Consider the following 22,867-nt stretch of genomic DNA (forward strand, 5'->3'; position numbering starts at 1 on the left):
GTGGGGTTAATGAGTGAGACAGAAGAAAGAAAAGCACAAAGAGAGAGAGAGAGATGATTTACAGTGAGGTCCTCATCCTCCCCTGCCGTCCTTTTGTATTTTCAGTTTTTCAAGGCTTGGTTCCGCTGACTGAGCAGAGCAGAGCAGAGCATGTATGTATGTATTGTACTCATTATAAATCAAAGGGAAAGAGGGCCCACTCATGTGGAAATTGCTCTTTTTTTCCTTTTTGCCTAACGCTGGAAATTACAAGTGAAAGGTCAAGAATAAGTTTTATGAAAAAAAATATAAATTAGTATAAGTTATATACAAATATCATTATTTTTTAAAATATTTATTTTTTCGTTGTAAAAAATTATATTATTTTCAAAATAAATTTTCTTTCTACATGGCGAAAGAATTGTTTTTGACCCAAAAAAAAAAAAACTATATTTGATGAGATGGGCTTCTTCTGGCTCTGGGTTCCATGATGGGTCAATTATTATTAGATAAGTTTATTAATTTTTCATATTTAAAATATACTTTTATTTTGCTCTTAGGGCCTGTTTGGATGCTTTGAAACCGTGGTTTCAGAAGCACTTTTCCGCAAAACGAGGTAACCTCCTCCACATATTTACTTCGTAATCCGTAAAAGCACTTCTGAAACCATGGTTTTGTTTTTATCCAAACACTCCTTTATTTGTTAGTAACATGTGACCATAAATCCTCTTACAATACCCATAAATTACTTATGTTGACGTTTAATAAAATGAAATTTTACCCTACTTTTCTTCGGTCCGAAGAGATTTTATCATATTAATTATAATAAATTATCCACCTAATTCTCACTTTAATTGAATTTTCAATTCAAAAAATCACGGTGGTCAATTCAACAAAGCTACAAACTTGAAGGCTTTGTATTTGGCCAAAAACAATTTTTTTAAAAAAAAAATTAAGGTTTGAGTCTTTGACACCTGTTTTCTTCTATCCCAAACACAACATGTAATAATTAATTAGAATAATATTTGAAAAATGTTAAACAAGGAAAATAGAAGATTGAGGTATGGAAGAAAATATTTAAGTTTGTATGAGTTTTAGAAGCCTTTACACCTCAAATACTTAAATAAGTAATCGAAGTTTTATTTTCTCTTATTTGCAAATGAATTGAGGGAAAAAATCTCAAAACTAATAAATTAATTAATTTTTAGAGTGATAATTAATTAGGGAAGGAAGAGTAAAGTGCGCGGAGTGGTCACGGAGATAGTTGAGAAACAGTTAACGAGAAGCAAAGGGCTATAAATAGTAAGGAGCGGGCCCCACTTCCTTTCACCGTCGACCTAATCCGACCAATGACTCTCCATTCTTTACTTCGTAAAAGAGGGAGGTCAGGTGTGGACTATGAAGTGAAGTTATGGCATATTAATTTAGACATGTACAAAAATAATGTATCTAAAGTGACCTATGTTTTTAATGCTGTTTTATTGGTGAGAAAAATTTGATAAACTTTTATAGTCTATATAAAAGTAGTAGTACCCTATAAATTTTGTTTGTATGGAATATTAGTATTCTATGTTAAGTCCTTCTCACAATAAAATTTTTAATGGGAATTTATTTTCTGATGTTCCCAAAAAACTACTATTGGATAATTGGACGAACTCAAATCCAAAATCTGGTATACAGGTAGTTAAACAAACATTTGCTATTTAGATCAACAATTATTGATTAAAATATATTACTTACTTTTTTTTTTATAACAAAAATATATTACTTACTTTTATTTCGTGTACAAGAGTTAGTTAGAGGTTAGACTGTTGGATTAACTTCTGACACTCTAAGTTTGTTTATAAATATAAAGGGTTTTTTTGAGAAATTGTTAGATACTATCTTCAGTCCTAATTATAAGATCTTGTTTATAGTCTATAAACGAGATCTTATAATTAGAATCGAAAGTAGTATTAAATAAGTATATACTCTCCCGGTCCTAAATATAAGACTATTTTTGTAGTGTAATTTACACTACAAGAAGGGGTCTTATATTTAAAATCGAAGGAATACTTTTATAAAATTTTAAACTTTAATTTATTGTGTTAGAGCGAGATCTAACTCGAATTAATTTGTTGAGTAGATAAATGCATCTATTTAAATAATAGGGGAATAAAACGCAAAGATCTAGATCCTCTATTATTAATTAATTGATTGAAATCCGATCAAATGTAAGAATTATGTAAACAATTTGCTTCTTCTTTTTTTTTTTGAAATCTCATATGAACGAATTTTTCTTAACCTGAGATTTGAATGCTTTGCGTACATTATTAGCTCCGATTGAACTTTGATAAAAGTAATTTTAAATAAAAAATTATATAAGAGAATAGAAATATATTGAAAAAACAGTTCACCTTTTTTTGTCCCCCTCCCTCTTTTCTTACCATTTCTATGACTTCAGAGTCATTTTCTAAATTTTTAATTTAAAAATAACTTTTATTATATTACTACTTTTACAATTTGACAAAAAAGAAATCTTTATTATGGTTAACCACTTACACCGACCATTTACCAGAAACTATAAAAGAATAAAAGTTCATATGAAGTTAATCTTTTCACTGATTAAATGTCTATATTTGTTACACATGTATATGAAAGGTGAAAATTTTAAATATAGATCTAAATATACAAACTAGTATAGGATTCTGCTTTAGACCTAAATATAAAAAATCAATAAAATTTATCCCTCAAACTTATAATTTTCCGCAGATTTAATGTAAATGATCATAATCCATATTTTTTAAAAAAAATCAATACACATTTTTTGAACACATAACTAAATTTATTTTTTCTATTTTTACGAATTGGTTATTTAATTTCTATATTGGGGGTCAGAGTAGGCATTTGAACCAAATTTTAATTGAATTTCCCTCCCAACTTCTCTTTCTCCTGAGTTAGAAAAGAGAAACATACTGATAGCAAGAATAAAGGAACCAGACATCCCTCGTTAAAGTTGTTTATAACTTGAATGTTTGATAAGACATTCAAGCGAGAAAGGTATTTAATTAATTGATTGACCCAAACTCCATCAATCAAGTAACATGTATCAGCATATATATTTTTATAAAAATTGCAAAAAAAAAAACCTTCAAAAAATTGTAAATGAGGACTATTACAATATTAGTAAATGATAACAATTTTATGAATAGGCTTAATTTTTTAATTTTTAAGTTCCTTTTTTAAGGTTTTTCCAGATATTAATTATGTAAAAAGTCATTATTTATAAAGTATGATAACTATGTAAAAAGCACAAATCCGTTATTTTACTAAAAAAATAATGACTATATTTATTAATAATAATAATACATTTTTGTTTTTCCTGATCACTTTTTACTTTAGAACTTATAATATAGTTTTTCTTCCAAAAAAGAACGATATATAAATTCACGCCTGGACATTGTAATTAATATTTTTGCCAAAAAACAAAAAGAAATTCAATAGTGAGATTATTATTTTAAAAAAAAAAAGTGATAGATAGGGCCACAGGGGAAAAAACATCATTATGGCAGTTGAAACTTTGGTTAAACCATATTGATTGAGAGTTGAGACTTTACCCACACGAACATGATGATGCCTATTTCAAATGTGGTCGGCTTGTTAGACTGTTTAGGAACCATGTAACAACAAATTATATTTAAGTAACAAAATAAAACGCCTTTTAAAAAAACCCCTTAAGTTGCTATCAATTTTAAAATTTTTTTTCTTCAGTGGAAATATTTTCAATGTCTTTCCCTTCTATTTTCTCTCTGTATTAGCCTCATTAATTTCACCATCTTTTTCTCACTCTCTGTCTCCCACAAATTAATATCCTCATTAAAACTGAAATATTTAAAGAAAAGTAATATAATTTTTACATAATAATAAATAACTAATTTCATTAATTTTTTTAATCTTCATGAGTTTGATAACTAGGTATTATATTTAGAATTAGATAGAATGGATTTTTTTTTTAAAAGCTTTTCTTGTTTCATAATCGATGACATAAGATCTTTTGTTAAAAAGGGTGAAGCATTTATTATGTTCTTCCTATAATGCCTTATCGGCAAAATTTGTTAGAGGTAAGAATTAATGAATTATATTCCTCCATCCCTTGTTATAAGTTTTAATTTTTGGAATTGGTTTGTTTCTATTTATGAGATTTTTTTTGGATTTGTCTAAACAATAGATATATTTTTACCCACTTTACCTTTAATTAATAATATACTCTCTCTCATTATTATTTTTCCATACATTCTCTCTGTTTTTTTCCCCAATGCCACCTACCAACTTATAAATAAGGGTATATTTGGAGAAAAAAAGTATATTTTCAATATATTTATTACTTTTAACTAATTTTAATAATTTTCTTAAGCCATGTAATATAGTTAAGTGGATTTTATAATAAGAGATGGAGGGAGTACTCTTCCTTTTAAGTAGTTTTTAACTTTTTTTGGTAGTAAGTAGTTTTTAACTAATTCACATGTATTAATAGAAACTATTAATGCCCATATATAAAATGAACTAAAAATACCTTTTGCAATGGATTTCATAATAAGGACTAGCTAGAGGGAGTAGTAGTGTACTCATAGAAGGAGTAATATTTCTTTTGATATTAAATATAAAATCTATTTATCTAATTTATGAATACTACGAAAAATAGTATATTGATTACTTATAATTAATATGTTAAAATTTGTGACACGACTGTTTTAGAATTGCCCTTATATTTAATTGACTACATTTGTTAGTTATAGTTAAATGGGGAAAAGGATTGGGCGTTAAATAGAGATAGTTTGAGATAGACAAAGGTGAACTACATCTTGCATAAGGATCAAAACAAAAACCTTTAAAAAAGTTCTATATTTAGGATTGGAGGAGGGTACTTAGGACAATTTAGAAATGTCAACCTAAGTTTTGAAAACATTAAGATAATTGACTAGTTTCAATTAAAAAGATCTTCTAAAAAGGAACTGAGGGAGTATAAGAACTCATACAAATTTGCCATCAAACAACTCTTACAAAATTTAGTAAAACATAATATGTGATCTTCTCAAATGGGGTAGATATTAGCTCTTGTAAGAGTTTTTTTTTTTTTTTTTACAAATAAAAGCTTCTAACTAATTTTAACAATATACCTTAATTGGCATGATTCAATTGGAAGTTTGATTTCTTATGGAGAAAGTATATGCCAAAAGTGAGTGGTCAAATCCCATGGATATTGCTTCTCCCATAATTTACCAATCAATATATTTAACTTTGCTAACATTCATGAAATTGTTCTTTTGTTCCTCAGATCCAACACAAATTGATCAAGCCTTTGATTAATTTGAACGTATTCAATAATTATTTGCTTGACAATATCCCTAACACACTTAGACATTATTTTTCAATTGATTCAGTACCCTTATTTCAAGCCACTTCGTGATCATAGTTTACAAAAAATATTTTTCAAGTAAGGATAATTATCTTCTTAATTACTCTTAAGCTAACACTTTCTAAATTATCTTTTCAAATTTATAATAAAAGTAATGTGAAAAATGTTTTAAAAGCAATCGATTAATATCCTCCCTCTTTGGAGGGCCCCAAAACCACTTCAAATGTGTGGACACATCACATGCATATATGCACATAGAGTTCAAATGTTTTGACTTTGCATCCTTGCGTTTTTACACGTGTCTGGTTGTGTGTGTGTGTGTGTGAGAGAGAGAGAGAGAGAGAGAGAGAGAGGTGTGTGTGTGTTGTGTAGGTCCTTAAATTGCGGAAAGGAAAGGACAATAGTTGAATGAGTAAGCAATTGAAAGTTATGTGGGTCTTTTGATAGTTCTTGTCTGCTATTCTTCACTCTTTATGATACCAACAAATTACTTGACAATATATATAAATAAGCCAACTTAATTTAATAATTTTGAAACCCATGTAAAATTCACTTATTTAGGTTTTGAATAGAATTGATTCCAATTGGATAAAGAGACCATTTTCATTATTATATATAGAAATTAAATAAGTCATAATATATGGTATTAGAACTAAATTTACACAATTTAGAGAATTCATGAATTACTAATACCTTTCTACAAGAAGTTCTCAATAGTATTTGGTGTTTCTATGAGACAATAATTCTTTAATAAAATAGATAAATAATATGACAGAATTAAATAAATTACGTTATTGCTAAATACAAATAAATAAATTGTAACACATAATATCAAGACTAAATTTTCACAATTTAGAGATTTCATGAAATTCCTAATCTCTTTTTTAAATTGTCATTAGTATTTTCAGTGTACTAATAATTAATATTAACGTCAGTCCTAATAAATATAAAATATACATTGCCATGCGAATTTGTACTACAAAGTGAATTTTATATTTAAGACGCAATGTAGTATAAATATAAAATTAGTATAGTCTATAACATCCCATCCAATTTACTTCTAGAAAATTTTTATTTTACTTATAAATTTTTTGACACAAGTTTTTAACTAATGTTATTCTTTATAAATAATCATTTGATAGGTAGCCATATTTGAGCATTGTCATGTTTAATTATAAGTAAAACACTCGAACTTTATGAGGAATCAAATTCCTCCTTCTCAGCTCAAGTCCTACTTATTAAACGACATTATTTGACTTAAAACGACGTGATTAGACCATAATAATTATTTAATCAAAATAAATAAATAATTTATATGAGATTGTGTCAAATTGGGAATCTATGAAATGAAGGACACTAAATTCATTCCCATGTGGCAATGTTTAAATAAGACATGAACGGTTGACTATTGACCAGCTACTAGGAAGAATATACATAGCATAGATTGAGGCATCATTTATGCATCTTTGTCAAAAGCTAAAAGCCTACAAAAATTGAATAATACAATCCAATATTACGGCCTTTCTTCATTTGATTGTTCCTTAAATCATGTTAGGCCCTACCAATTATTATTTTTAATTAACTATTACACTCTACGAATTCCAATAGGTTCATTCCACATAATAAAATCTGATTTGTATTCTGTTTATTAATTAGATATTAAAAAAAGTGAGATTCTCAATGAACCCCTTTTAAACAAATCAGATTACGTGATGGCAATAATTACGTATGTGGTATATACAATGTTATTGTTTGTTCTTATTTGTTCTTGTCTCTTTCTCATATCTTCTTTTCTTTTTGGTCAATGTCTCTTTCTCATACCTTTGGATGAATTTTTAAATGTCAGAAACTAAAACAAACAAATTAGTTGGTAATTATGCTGATAAAGCATATAACTTTTTGTTAGGATGATAGAATATATTATATTATGTTCGCCTTTCCTCCGGCTTTCTCGTATATCTTTCTTCTCATTTAGTCATGTTAGGTATGGTTACGGAACTACTCCCCCCCGTTCTTATTATAAACCTCAAATAACTAATTCATGGCTAATAAATAATTACTCTTCCAGTCTTTAATATAAGACCTATTTAACTAATTTGATTAGATTAAGAAAGTTAGGTAAGTTAGTTAATTATAAGAAATGTGACACATTTTTTCTAAAACACCATAATCATTTTTTTAATACTCATTTTCTTTTTCTACTTAATTATGGTTGAGAGAGTATCTATAAAGATAATTTAGAGAAAATTGATAAATATGATAATTGGGTCCTATATTAAGAACAGGAGGAGTAGTTAAAAACAATAAATAAATTAAAGTAGACTTTTGTTATTGGCCAGAAAAAAAAGAGAAATATATTTTTGTTTTTAAATATGCCTTTATAATAAATAAGAAAAAAAAGATGAAAGAGAATGTATAGAAAAATATGATTAAAAAAATAATTAAGGGTAACCTTGAAAAATATGCATTTAATGTCAATACAAATCCAAGCATTATTTTTTAAATTTGAAGCTTATATATAAAACTGAAAGAAACATACCATTGTATAACGTAGGCACACCACATAAAGATTTTCCCAATGTTTCACGCTTGGACGGGACATCAATTAATTAGACATGAATTAGAAAAAAATTTAATTAATTAGACCGATGGCGAAGCTGATCACATACTAATTAAATAAATTTAAGAAAAAATAGTTATATACACATATAATAAGATAAAATCTAATAGGAAAAGCAAGTTGTTAATTTAGAATTGAAACTTACTAACCCTAAAATGAAATATGTTAAATTTAAAATTCTTTTTATTTTATAAAATTTTAAATTTCTTTTTGAGTGATGTGACCTAGTTAGAAGCTTGACAAATTTAATGATTCAATTTAAGTGTGTTTTAAAGAAATTTTTCCTATAAAATTTCCAATTTCAATAAAATAACAGCATGTAATTACAAAAGATATCAAAATGTTTTGGGCCTCATGAGAGAATGAATTTTCTTTTTTCCTTTTTTCCCCCCGTGGCCCAAAATCTGTTCTAATTCCCAATAGCAGTTCAACTTGAACCCAACCCATCTAATTCTTTAATACCGCCAAGTAAAGGTCAGAAACTCGAAAGAAATATCTAAATATAAATGAACAAACCATAAAAGGTCCCGCATATGGACCATTCTAACTACTTTTCCAAGAAGTCGAAATTACCCAACTGAGTGTGAAAATGTAACGACGGAGAGCCAGCAAAATTGGAAACACAAAATGAACAGTCGAGAAATTAAGTGACATACTCTTCTGATTCTTAATATAAGACCCATTTAACTAATTTAATTAGATTAAGAAAATTAGGTAAGTCAGTTAATTATAAAAAATATGACATATTTTTCCTAAAACACCATAATCATCTTTCTTAATACTCCCTCTCTCTCTTCTACTTAATTATAGTTGGAGTATTCGTAAAAGTACTTTAAAAAAATTAATAAATATAAAAAATAAATTTTATATTTAAGACCAAAATCAACTCAATAATTGGAATAACTCAATTACATAAGAGTGCTTTTAATTTTGACATGAATATAAAAGTGCTTCGCCCTTTGAAAAATTCTATTACTCCCATCTCGAAATAGCGATTACTCAGGAGGAGGGGAAAATACATCACAGGACGTGTCTTTAATATTTTTCAATTGATAAAAATACTGTCAACATAACTTCAATAAAAATATTTCAAATACGCTTAAATTTGTAAGAGCACCTTTATCGTCAAAAAAATTCAAAGAATAATCTCATCCAACGAGTTTAAAAACTCCTTTTGAACATTGACTAAACAATCTGGACACGTCCAACTTTCTAGTATTTTTTTGAATGGAAAACCATTTCATTCTAACAGTTCCATCCAATGTCATATTAAATAATTATAAACTAGCTATACTACACATACATTACTGAGAATTCCCAGACCTTATAATATCTTGTTTTCCCTGCACATGAGAAGGCATACAAGTTCCACTTTTTTCCCCCGGTGAGCACAAGATACACAAGTTCCACTTTTACTATTCCTAATGACTACTATGCGTCCTATTCCCTATTAAGCTACAATAAGAGCTACAGAATGCTTACACAGAAGTGTCAAGCTCAAGCCTATTTGCTAACACAGATAACAACCAGCACCGCCATGCCTTTAATGAAATTAGGCACTATTTAATACAAAACTGGACAGTAATACATCGATCACGGCTTTAAAGAAAAGAATTTTCTACACGAATTGGCTTGCAAAGGAAGTCATCAAATAGAATCAGAATACATGGTTCTCACTCAAGCCCCGTTGGCTACAGGCATTTCCCAGCTTATGCTCTTGTAGTCAGCAGTCAGTAGTCAGATACTATTTTTCTCTCTTGTGTGGTTTTGGCGTAGCCTTTTATTCCAGGAGAACAACAAATAGATTCCAATCCCCAGTACATTAGATTTGTTCTCTCTGTTTTTTTTTTTTTTTTTAAAAGAAAAAAACTATTGGAGCTTCAATAAGTCAGCACCTTCATTTTGACATCTGAGATAAAAGATGGAGAGAGAATACTTACCCAAATTTAAGGTCGGGCTCAAGATAGCTCAACAGCTCGAAGTTGTGCACAAACTGTTGCAGCAATCTGTAAAGTAACAAGATCTGCAACTCAAGAACATGGAGAGACAGAGAGAGAGGCATTCTTTTGTAAGGTTGGAAAAAATTAAGTTTGTCACTTGAACTCAAGTTGATATTACAGCTTACTTTTTTTTTTTTTTCCTTCTTTTTTTTTCTCCTTTTGGGCATGCTTCTCGGGCATATACAATATCAATATCAATATCAATCAACCAATGACTAATAAATCTCGTCTTAAAATCTGACCAGGCTATTTGACTTGAGAGTATTTCAAATTTTCTCCTCTTCTATCTTCGGCTAGAAGTCACAAGCTTATTGTAGCAGTATCACGATCTTAAGATTCTTAACTGAATCATATATACAAGATGAAATAATAATATTGTGAAGCAATACAGTGCAAGGTTCAGCTCCACGGTCCTCCGGTGTACAAAAGGAACTATACTCCAGATCCTACATAATGAGATTCAAAAGAAATTATTTTTGGGATGTGAAGCTGAAGGCATCCACCTAATAGTATTCCATCATCTTCAACAACATACATATTCTATCCTTCTAAATAAAATTAATATATAATGCTACTGCACCTGAAATATTTACAAGCACATGTAGAAAAAGGGAATTTGAGCTCCTCAGTGCTGGTAGGCTGATGACTGCACAAACACAATTGCCTTTCATAAGTAAACTTCATAACTGAGTGGTCTTATTAAGCGTTATAAATTCAAAGTAAACATGGATCATCCCAGCGAAGCATCCAATATCTGAATAGCATCTCTAAACCATTCAGCCTATACAATGGGAAGGAGAGAAAAATAGCCCATGGAAAAAACTAAAGAACAACCCATAAAGAAACAATACTTTGTCTCCATAGACCTCCATAGATCAGGTCACATCAAGGCAACTGTTTTAGGCCACCTTGTGTAAAAAGGGCACTAAGCTTAAACAAGTAGTGAAAGCTTCAAATGAATTCCTGATTATTTTTTTTCCACAAGTCACTAGTATGTATGATTCATTCACTTTATATGTCACTATATAAGACAATAAATGAAAGAAAGAAAAGTTAAAATTGTCATGGTGGAAATTCAGTAACCGTTAGTGAATAAGAAGACCAAAAGATATTAAACCAATATGATATTGAAGGACAATATGACAGCGCAGAAAATTTCATAAAATCACAGGAAAATTATTCTGAGTAATGCACTCATTTTCTTGTCCTCCCCTTTGATATTGCATTTATTCTCTCTTTTACTTATTTTTTCCGTTTTCCAGAGAGAAAAGGCAAAAAGCAAACACTTATTCTTTCAATACAATCAGAGTAAAATAAAACAAATCTCATACAAGAGTTAAATTGATGAGAACTACCTTAAGAGTTCTTCATAATAGGCTCGCACTTGATAGTCCAACAGACCTCTCTCTTCCGAAGGATTCATCATCAAAATCTTCATTTGCAGAATTCTCTTGACACAGCAATTTACTCTCACGATTTGTGTTTATTCCAATTGTCTCCCAATCCATTGAATTATCCTGACCAACATTGCCTTGTTCAGATGCAAGATTGGTATCAATATTGTCCTCCACATTTAGCCTCACATCATCAGACACAAGCTCTCCTCCCTTATCATCTTCAATACCCGATGGCTCAGCATTGAGATCTGAGCACAGGTCATATCCATTTTGCTCCCCAGTCCCATGATAAGCAACAGTTACTGCTCCTTGATCAGATTGATCTGTAGCATCTTTTTTCTGCCTCTTCCATTTTTTTGTTGATGAAGTGCCATCATCCTCAAAATCTTCTTCTTCTCTTTCTCTATGTAAATAAACCCACAACTTCCTTTCCCCATCAAATTGCACACAAGGGTCACGTTCATAATGCAACCGATCCAAGGCCCCACTAACTACCTGGTTAATCTGAGCATCAGAGACATCTTCAACAATATATTGAGAATCTCTAATTAATGTGCAAACATCAGCTCTAGTGCCAATACTTCCAGGCAACCTGGCAGCTGCATCTCTGACCAGACAAAGGATAGTAACATGCGGTGGTCTATCACGTTTCAACATAAAATGGTCTCGGGCTTTGGATGTTGGCTTACCACCACATCTTCTCAAGGGTGCAACAATAGATTTTTTACCATCAGCTGCAGTATAAGAGAATGCTCTGTCAGGAATTGAGTACCTAAGAACTTCCTCCCTGCGGAAATAAGCCCTGACTTCCTCAGAACTGGGGCTAATAGTGTTAAGACTCTTCTGAGCTCTGAGGTCTCTAAATCTCTCTTTCTCATCAAGGTTGACTTGCATCAACTCCAAAGGTGGTGCAGGAAGACTTCCTATTTGTTGAAGTGTTTCCTGACCACATTTCAGCCAATTGGCAAAGGAATCAACCAACTTAACAAGCATCTTATGAGGGAGGCCCCAAGCTTCAGGAGATGTCACTTCCTCAATAGAATCATGATCAGATGAATTATGAGGAACTGGACCAGTCCATGACCAGCATCTTGTGGATTTTTCATACACTGCTAGCACCTTCCAACCCTTCGCTCCTAATGGCGCTGTTTTTGAGGAAAATATCTTCAAAACTCCTCTGACCAAATCCTGCAGAGGTTCTTGCATCTCCAGAATACAAGGATCACCAGGGTTAGATCTGACACGGTGAACAATTTCCTGGACAGTAAGAGATGTATTCACTTGGCCAGCAAGCTCAGAATTGGTGGCCATCTTCTCATTAGAGGGGATACCATTAGCAGTACCTACATGTGCTGTATTCTGATCTTCTCTAGGTTTTCCCACCTCTAAACTGTCTTCTGCAAGAGGGGCAATCATTGCCATACGGACGGCAGAAAGAAGATGTATAATAGAAAATGAGAATCCAGTATGAACAGTAGGCGTAATCAAAGTAAATGGTTTTTTCTGCGGTTTTGCTTCTAGCTCTGTATCTGCTGTTCCCAAATCTGCAATGGGCAGTTCAGAAATATCCACATCCGAACTAGCTGCTTCAATCTCCATTTTTCTCTTTGACTTTCTTTTGAAAGATGTTGAATCATCAGTTTGAAAATTAGACACAGGATTGGCATCCCCTTCTCTTCCATCCAGATCTGCTGCATCATCCTTCATTTTCCACTTCTTTGTCACCGAGTTGCACGCCAGAAATTGCGCATCAGATTTTCCATATTGGTCATCCTTGTATCCATATTTTTTCCCTTTCTTCTTAACTCTGCCCTGACCAACCCCATTATCATCCACCACCAACCGTGCCTCATGTGAGTCATTCTCCTCATCACCAATATAATCATTCAAGTATTTAGACCTGAGAATGGAGCGACCAAACTCAGTTCTTCCCTTCCCTTTCTTCTTTAGCTCATAACTATAAGCATTTGAAGAAGGCATGTCTAACCTTTCAATGGGTTCCTGTGATATTCGACCATTCTTGCCCAACCTGTAGTTTTCTCTCCAATCATCATCACCATCATTAAGCTTCTCTGAACTCGAGGGATAGCTCTCTTCCAAAAGTTTATTGGCAAAATCATGCAAACGGCCACTTTGGCGCATTTTACCTTTCTGTTTTTCCTTTGAAATGAAATTTTCTGCACCAGGCAGAGAATTCTCTCCAAAATAACCCATCTTCTTGGATTTTGCTTTCCCATGTCCCTTGAAGTCTTTCTTCACAAACTTTGCTTCCTTGGGTTCTAGGCGGGACTTCAAAATTGTCATGCGAGAATCATCATTAACTGAGTAAGGAAATTTGCTCTGCAACAATGGATTACCATCCTCATCATCATTCAACTGTTCTGATGAGTCTGATTCGGTTTCTTCACCTCTATGAAGCATCCTCCTGCCTCTTGAAGCCAACATATCTTGTCCTCCATTCTGTACAAAAGCCCCTCTAACCTTACCCTGCAATGATTTTTTTCTGAAGTCAGTGAGCGCATGTCTATCACTCACTTGGGGTGAAGAAGATCTATAAGCAGCATAACTGAGATCAGGAGACTCCCTCCCTGCCTTCCACCTCTTGCTCCTCAAATTCCAGTCATCATATTGAAATGATGAATCCAGAGCAGATTCATCTCCAGGGGTTTTGCTGGTGCCAAAAAATTCATCATGATCTAATGAATCAACAAGACTTCCTTTAGGTGGGAGCTGTGATCCCCTGAGTTTAGGCTTGATTTGATCATCAACAAATTGTTGGCTATTTTCAGTATGCTTAGCCTTTCTAGAAAAATCATAAGAACCTCTGGTAGATAATGACTTTGTGAACATTTTCATATCTGAGGATTGGTTTGCATTCCGAGAGTAAGTATGCAGATCGGCCTTTGAGGACAAAGATAGACTCATTATATTGTCATTATCCATTTCATCGCCTCTAAGAAGATCATGCCTCTTTCCCATTCTCATAATACCAGATTTATCCGTCATTTTGCCACGCAATGCATTTCGATCTTGCGGGACACCAAGTTCATATGTCATATCCTCAGCAGCATCACCATTCCTCATATGATCCCTCATCCTCATCATCAACCCCGAATCATAAGCCGCAGACTTTTGCAGAGGAAACACACTTGTCGAACCGTTTAGCCCAGGATTCTTATCCAAACCATGGTACCCAGAAGACATGTAACCAGCTGGATCCTTGGCTGTAGATGCCTTTAATCCAGCCAACCTAAGCATGCCCTTCGGGTTTTGCTTTCCATACTTTTCTGGTTCCACACCCACTGATCGTCCTCGTGAGTGAAATTCCAAACCAGAACCTGCCCCATGAGAAGAATGACGACCCATTTTCTGCATATTCTTCCCATCCTTGTTCTTTCTATTCCATATCCCTTCACCAGAGTCTTCGTCTGATGAACCAACCACCAAATCATCAATCTTCTCAGACATCAAACTCCTTTGACTTCTCATAATGTTCAAAACACGAAGCCTTTCTTCAATACTGTATCCCCTGCAATTAAGCCAAGCATCCCTTACCTGACAGAGATTGACAACCATGTTGTTTTGATGCTTCCTCAGTAGATGATAATGCTGCCGCTTCTGGAAAAAGTTCAAACCCTCCCTGTAAAGTGCAACTCTTGGTTCACACAAGCCCCCTTTAAGCATTTCAAACAACTTCTTAATGGGACTCCCAAAATGGAGGTTACAACCAGTAAACAGATCTGTTAAGGTTCGAACAAAAGCCTCTTGGTCCATGTCAGGAAGATACTTGGCAAGTTCAAATCGCTCTTCCTCACTCAAGCAATCATTCCAAACATCCACTGACAATATTTCTTCAAGTCCTGGAAGATCATATAATTCCAACGGGATGCTGCAAGTCTGGTTGCCAATTTGGCAAAACTCTGCTCTAGTTTCACCCAATTCCAGCAAATCAAAGTCATCTGACCCTGCCCCAGAATCTGCATCATCAAACTCATCATCATCATCAGATTCCACGGCTGAGTTACGCCGCTGAAGATCATCCTCATCACTAGACATAGTCTCCCTACTGTGGGGTGAAAACTCAGAATCAAGCCTTGATGCCTTAAAGTTGTTCTTCTCAATTGCCATGGCACATAAGACCAAACGGCTGCCAAATCTTACTCACAGAAGAAGTGCAACTCCAATAGCCCAATATCAAAAATTTGTTGCCCACCAAACAAATCTCAATCAAAATCCTAACACAAAGAATACAAATATCATAAATGACTAGATCTTAAGCCTCAATAAAATAAAAATTTAACCCACAAGTACATTTCAGCAAAGAGATAGAGGAATGAACATGAATTAAGAAGCTCCAGAAAAAGAAAAACAAGAATTACAAGTGCAAGGATTTGTTCGCACAATACCTGATTCACAGCAAAGGAAAGAAAACTCCAAAGACAAATTTGTGATTCACAACATGAATTCCCCTGCATGGTAGCCTAATGAGGACAGACAAGTCGGATGGCTGTGCAAAAAAGATATGCCAAGACTCCAGCGCAAATTTCAAGAGCCCTAGAAAAAATTGAGCAAAACAAAGGTTCATGGGGATCCCCAGAGATTAACAGAAAGACTAAGCAACTAAGTAAGCTTTGATAAATTATACAAGCAAAGAAGAGACACCAGTCTCTATCGCCAGTTCTCCCAACAAAATCATTAGTGTATTCTCTCTAAAAACCATGAGTTGATGCTATTAAACCATGGTAGAATCCAATCAACAAAGATATCATCAAACTTTAAAAAGGATCACTATCTCCAAACAACATCACCACACCTTTTCTCACAAACTATGAGATGCAAGGAAACGGGATTGATGATAGCATTGTCACAGTGCAAGTGGCAAGGCTGTGCGACCAACCGTACCCCTCCTTGCTCCATAACTTACCACAGAGACCCCAAAATAATAGAATTTTTTTTTAAAAAAGTAAATCCACATAAATGAAGAAAAAAAATTATAAAGTACGAATACTAATTCAAAGAACACAACAACTATGAAAATAATATTCATATCAGTATGCATTCTAACTAGCAACGTTAAATGTACTATAAAATTAAAAGAAGACATTACTTATACTAGCTTACAATACAGAGGCCAGAGAACACCATAATCTGGAGAGTAAACTCAGTGTGAGGGTCCAAGTGAAGCCAATGAATAAGTTGGGAAGTTGAGAAAAGAAACAAAGAACTCCGAACTATTCAAATTCAGTTTCAGTGACACATCCGGATATGAGCATTATCTTGCGTCATAATCAACCAAATGGGAAATTTAGATCGTGGCTTGAAAATTGGGAATCTACTCTACTAGTGCCAGACAAAGAACAATAAAATGATTGACATAATTTTATTGATGTCCCTCGCAATCATGCCAATGAACGACAGAAAAGATCAAACCCAATCCCAGCAATAACTATATCCTAAGAGCTCACACTCCGTAACATCAATTTCGTCGACTCCTTTTGGCCCAATTTCAAAACGAGGCCAAACGATGAACCTAATCAAAACTGCCTTCCACTACCAAGCAACTAGCAATTAACATTGAATGAAAAATAGAAAATTGATTTCACCCAAATCGACAAATAGTTGAACAATATCAAATTACAAGAATCAACAGGAACCCAGATGGGAAAAGATGGGAAAATGGTCAGCGAAACCGAAAACCCTTACCAGGAGGGGGAAAATCTGGAGATGGAGATAAGGGAAATGACTCGGCGAAGAACTGGACGCAAAACAGCGGCGTCGACGCAGCGAAGAATGGAGGCGAGCAACGGGTTGCGGTGGCTAGGTTTCGAAGTCGGAGAAGAAAACAACAGTGGAGATGAAGGGGAAAGACTGATCGAAGGAATTGGGGCTCCTGGGTTCTGCCTGGTTATCTTTTTTTTTAAAAAAAAAAATTAATTAGAAATTAGATCAGAAATTACTCTATTTAGAAACTTGAATTTTGAATTATCATAAGATTCTGATTTGTATTTTGTTGATATTCTTGTAAAATAATTTAATATATCATTTATTGATCAACACATTTTACTGTTAGTATTAATATTAATTGGATAACTGAATTTTCGAAGCCGACCGGGTACTTACAAGAAATCTTACTATTTTTTTTTTTAGAAATCTTACTATTTATAGTTATTTAGTTGTGCATTTATAACTTAGACTTGTGGTTACAATTATAATTTTTGAATATGAATAATATGGGCATTTTTCAGCTCAAAAAGAATAATAAGTGGATTTTTCTATAAACAATAATAAATATTAGACATGAAAAGGAGTTGGAAATTGTAATATTAAAGAAAACAATACTGATCTGAAATTTTGTAAATATAATCAAGTGACTAAAATATCTTTGTATGAGTTTTTTTTAATTAAAAAACTATCAAACTTTTATTGTTAGTACTTTTTTTATTATTGGTTGTTGAATACTTATTATTGTCAGTTCATAATAATAATTTGTTATTGTTAGCATATTTTTTTTCTTGTCATTTGTCGTTCAATAATTGTTATTCTTAGTTCACAGTTTGTTAATAAGTTTTTTGTATAATGACAAATTTGTTATTTAATTATATTTGCAAAATACTAGATTAGACATTATTTTCTCTCTTAAGATTTTGACCTCTAATAGAATATTACAATTTTTAACTTTTTTTTTATGTTATTTTCCCTAAATATCAATATGTTGATAAGATTGGTACGACTTTTTTTTTTGGGAAAATTGCGGAGAAGGACATAAAAAAATTAGTATTTATTAAAAGGGATCTTAAAAATTGTAATTAATTTGAAGGACCAAAAATTAAAATATGAATTTACAATTACGAAATTATCTCTGACCAAATACCTACATTATCTTCAACACCTATCTCAATATTTGACTATTAGTTATCAATTAAAATATAAATTTATAATTACTATATTGTCCCCATTAAAATTAAAAACTAAATACAGCAATTAACAAAAAAATAGAGTCCTATTTTTCAGTCATTCATATCTGCATCTACTGGCCTTTCATTTTGATATGGTTGGAAAAATTTCCAGCTTGCGTGATTGCAATTTTGCCCCTCATTCCGATGTGGTTGGAAAAATTATTACTAAAGCTTAGGTTGCGAAGCTGTACTATTTACCTGATTTTCATATTTTGGTTAACAGAAAGAACTATATTTACATTCATCTAAGAAGCTTTGTATAGATAGCGTGATTGTGTTCATATGTATGTATAGCTGGGATTGAATGAAAGTACAAATATATACTTTTATATTCATCCAAAAAGTCTTTATATAGAGGCCATGAGAAAATAAGAAAACATCCAGTACAAACAAAGTAAGGGAGGAAAAATAATGTTCAGAATATACGTACCATCCAATAAATAGTCTGTTAATTGATTCTTTTTAATTTGTCTTCTTTGTTCTGGATTTACAAGAAGACGATTGCTATTGATAGAAACTTTGGGTGCATCAAAAAGAGATATGCAGAGAGAGAGAGATCAAGTTCAATTGATAATTAATCGTCAAATTAAGATAAGAGGGTGTTGGAGATAATGTAGGGATTTGACAATGGATAATTTGGTAATTGTAAAATTTTATTTTAATTTTTGGTCTTTCAAATTAATTACAATTTTTAAGATCCCTCTTAATAAATACTAATTTTTTTAGGCCCTTCTCCCTAATTTCCCCCCTTTTTTTTTAACCAGAGATATTTGTACGCCTTTGTGCGTATGTGTCCATATGTATTTGTGTGTCATGTATACAGACTATACTTTAGAAATATACTTCCTCAGTCTCTTTTTATAAAAAAATAATCTCTTTTAAAGTGATGTTTCAAAATATAACAAATAAATTTTTTTGTCTCAAATTTTAAACTAATCTTTTTACTTTTATCCCATTAAATATATATCACTTGTTATCTGTATAATAACTTTCCACCCATTATCTCTCATGTAGCTTCTTTATAAATAGAGCTAAAATTAGACAAACATATATATATATATATATATATATATTACATATTTATTGTTTTTAAATAAATTGAATTAATATTTCAAATCATATAATTTTAATAGTTGTTCTTTATAATAAGGTACAAGGGAGCAATAAAATTATGAACAATATAACATATTCATCTACGTGTAAATATATATGCGTGCGCGGCGTGTGCTTTCTAGTTTTCAGGTTTAATTTTATTTAAGTATTTGTGTTTAATTTAATCTCCTAATTTTATTTTGATTTTTAAAAAAGTTATTTTCTTACATGAATATTTAAAGTTATTTAGATATATATAATAAAATATATAAAATATCAAATCTAATCTACAAAACAAAATCAAGCAAATATAATAGCATTGAATAATTACTAGAAATTAATTCACTCAACTTATAAAAAAGTCGTTTCTATAAAATGAAATAATTAATAATCCATTTATTTCTTTCTCAATAAAGGGCAGAGTTGCATTTGCGCCAAAGAATATTTAAAAGACGTGTGATTTCATAGATTAGAGAAATCTGACCATCTTAATGAAAATGCATTAGTGCATCTTTTAGCCACGATTTGAAATTGGTGAAATTAGATTGATGACCTCTAATAAGTAGGAAACCAAGCTAGAATGACCTTATGAATGGACAAGAGATGACAAAGCCAAAAAGACAAAAGCCAGAAGTGTTAAGATGGTGTTTTCGGAGAACATCATAGGTAGACAACCAGAAACATTATGAAGTAGTTTCCAAGTAAAAAATAGCTGCTTCAAAGGCACAGGAATGTCCTGAAGAAATCTCCGAAATTAACATACACTAATCATGGTCCCTGTGGCTAGAAATATATGTTGTCTTTCTTAAACTATCTTTGTTAATTAAGTATATTTGCTGAAATTACCAGTTGTACCTTGAGAAAAAATAAATATATATAAGAGACAAAATGAATTGGTATCTTATATTTAAGATCAACTTAAAAGTCAAACGGACAGTTACACTTATTTTAAGCCGCAGGTAGTATTATACAGCAGAGGTAGTATCATTGTTGTTATATGATGAGGATTGAAGAAGATGAGCAACTCCAACTCTGACTCAATAAGCTCCCAAGCCATGATAAAACCTGATATTGGGCTTCACCATGAACCGAGGATCTTCAGTGAAAAACCCTTTTTTGCCTCCTGTCACAGCAGCACCTCCAAGATCCTTTGCAAAGTCAGTGCAAGGGAGGAAGCAAAGTCCTCGAAGCCCATTGCAGGATCTGAGCCGCATTTCTGGTAGCAGCAATAGCAGTGATTCTTCCGGCATCTCTGTTGAAGCCTCAAGAGGTTGCCTCAGATTTTTCCGCTCCCACTATTCTTCTTCCTCTTCCTCAAAATCCTCTGCCTCTAGAACAAAATACGTCTCAAAAACTCCCAATTCAATCCCAATGTGCCTCCTTTGAGACAGCCTAAAGCTAAAGAGAACCTTGCAAAAGGTAATAGTGGGGAGCACACCAAAAACTTACTTCAGAGAAGCCTCAGAAATGTAAGAAGAATCCTCCGTGCCTTTATCAGAGGCAACCTGGGAAGAAATCATGTTCTATAATTGGCCAAAAATCCATGTCCTCTTCTGTTCTGAATGACCATTGCAATTTTCTTCCTACGTTGCCGTCTCCATTGAAAAGTCAAAGCTACAGGAAGATAGATTCAAGAGGATAAATGACAAAGACGATGAGTGTCCCCACCTCAAATCCTGTCATAATGAAGTAACTTTGACTCCTTTTAGTAAAAGATCGTCTAAGCCACATTTGGATATTGTAGGTAACGATGGTGATGTTAAAGAGAACTCAAATACAAGTCCCAGTAAAGCACCTTCAATTCAAACCTGTGTTATTTCAAACTCTAGTTCAGATATCCATGTTGGCATGCCATGGGTGCATGGAGACCATCTGAAGAAAGACAGTTGTAAGCTTGGCCTTCATTCTATACGTGAAGTTATTCAATCAGCTAGCTTCATGCCTGTCCCATTTGAGGATTCTGTTAATTCAAGTTTCCAATTTGATTGCTCAGCTCTGCCTTCTGATTCAATTGACCTCTGTAAACTTTCAAAATTTTTGGACGATCAGGTTCCTTGGTTATCTAGTTCTACAACTAGGAGAGCATCACGGCCCCAAATGAGGATATCATGGAGGGAAGGGGTAATGAGCCCACTTTATGAGATAGATGACTTTGATTGTTGCAAACACTTGTCTGATGAAGAAGACCTTTCTAATTACTGTAACAGCAACAATTTAAAAATCCATCATGGTCCTGAATAAATGACAAAGCAGATTATAATAAAAAGTTGGATAATGATGTGAAAATCACTGAAACAGATGATCAAGCGCTGAGAATTGAGGGGTTGGGCAAAGAAATATTTCCACGTCTGCTATCTTGTTCAGGTGCAGAGTCTATAAGCACTGATGGAACTGGTCTGCTTGCTTCAAGAGATGATTCAGATTGGGCGTCATGGTACAAGAATACATTATCTGAGTATTAAAATTGACCTTCGTTGTCCATTCATTCCTGTAAGAGCTAGACTAGCATGCCAAAAGTTGGTCTTTAGGAGTTGATCTCTGCCTGTGCTCATCAAATTTGTGTCTGACTTTCCAGTGGAATTTTATATCTCTGGTGTTTAATGTAATGCATTTACAATAAGACTATCTTAAATCTGTTCATTGAAAGGGAGGATGTTAGAGGGCTAGTTGAAAAATTAAAAATAAAATATTCAACATGCACTGGAATATTGGAGGGTTAGCTAATAAAAAAATTCATATCATAATTTGTTATTAACGGGAAGTCTGACAATTTTCAAATGGCATTCCAAACGTATAGGTTCATCCTTGTCTGATGCACTTTAAGATTTTTCTATGTGCATCAAAACTTCAGTTAATCATGCAGGGGTCTTCTTTTTTTTTTTTGAACTGAGAGAAAGAAGATCATTGCTGCAGCTTAGAACATCATTTGTTTTTTTTATCAAGTTAAGGTGCAATCAGTTGGGTTTCTCCCTAAGTCTTTCTGCTAATTATCGTTCTTGACTTCTATTTTCCTTGTCTCTTTATCGTTTTAATTGCTTCAATGACTATGGGGATGATAAGGGACCAGCCACGACAGCCCTGGGATCAAAATTCCATACCTGTTCAAGTCATGCTAGCATACTGGGATTAAAGTTCCTGAAATTGAAGTAAAAATTGCATTTACTTCTGTCAAGCTACTGGGGTGGACATGGTGGAGAATCTTTATGTTTCGACACATCACTCACCTAACAGATGAAAGATTTACAAGGTGTTGCAATTTTCCTGGATGAAATTGGAGGTCCTCTGTTTATCTTTGGTAATTCACTTGGAGCTTTTCTTTTGATTTGTGGTTTTGGGTTTCTTCTCCACTAGAATACTGTTTGTCTAGTTGTTTAGTTTAAGAGAATTTTGAAGTTTAGAACCTTAATTTCTTTGAATGAAAATGAAGA

The 22,867-nt window shown here is 32.6% G+C and overlaps 1 protein-coding gene across 3 annotated transcripts; it reads right to left on the reverse strand.

The window, feature by feature from the left end:
• Positions 1–9,298: 9,298 nt before the first annotated feature.
• Positions 9,299–17,268, reverse strand: LOC114740264 (uncharacterized). 3 transcript variants are annotated; one of them, XR_003739677.1, is made up of 5 exons: positions 17,095–17,268; positions 15,798–15,860; positions 11,350–15,626; positions 10,575–10,640; positions 9,299–10,440 (listed from the first exon to the last, which is right to left on the reverse strand). XR_003739677.1 is itself a non-coding variant. In XM_028928385.1 (4 exons), the coding sequence occupies exon 3, from the start codon at positions 15,517–15,519 to the stop codon at positions 11,362–11,364; it is 4,158 nt and encodes a 1,385-aa protein (XP_028784218.1). In that variant the 5' UTR covers positions 15,520–15,626; positions 15,798–15,945; positions 17,095–17,268; the 3' UTR covers positions 10,931–11,015; positions 11,350–11,361. The 3 variants fall into 3 exon arrangements, 1 of the variants encoding a protein (XP_028784218.1); XR_003739676.1 differs by having other exon boundaries at positions 15,798–15,945; XM_028928385.1 differs by lacking the exons at positions 9,299–10,440; positions 10,575–10,640 and adding an exon at positions 10,931–11,015 and having other exon boundaries at positions 15,798–15,945.
• Between the last annotated feature and the right edge of the window lie 5,599 nt (positions 17,269–22,867).

This window comes from Neltuma alba, unplaced genomic scaffold (genome assembly GCF_004799145.2).
Source record: "Neltuma alba isolate B1F8T4 unplaced genomic scaffold, ASM479914v2 tig00003087_pilon, whole genome shotgun sequence".
NCBI lineage: Eukaryota > Viridiplantae > Streptophyta > Magnoliopsida > Fabales > Fabaceae > Neltuma > Neltuma alba.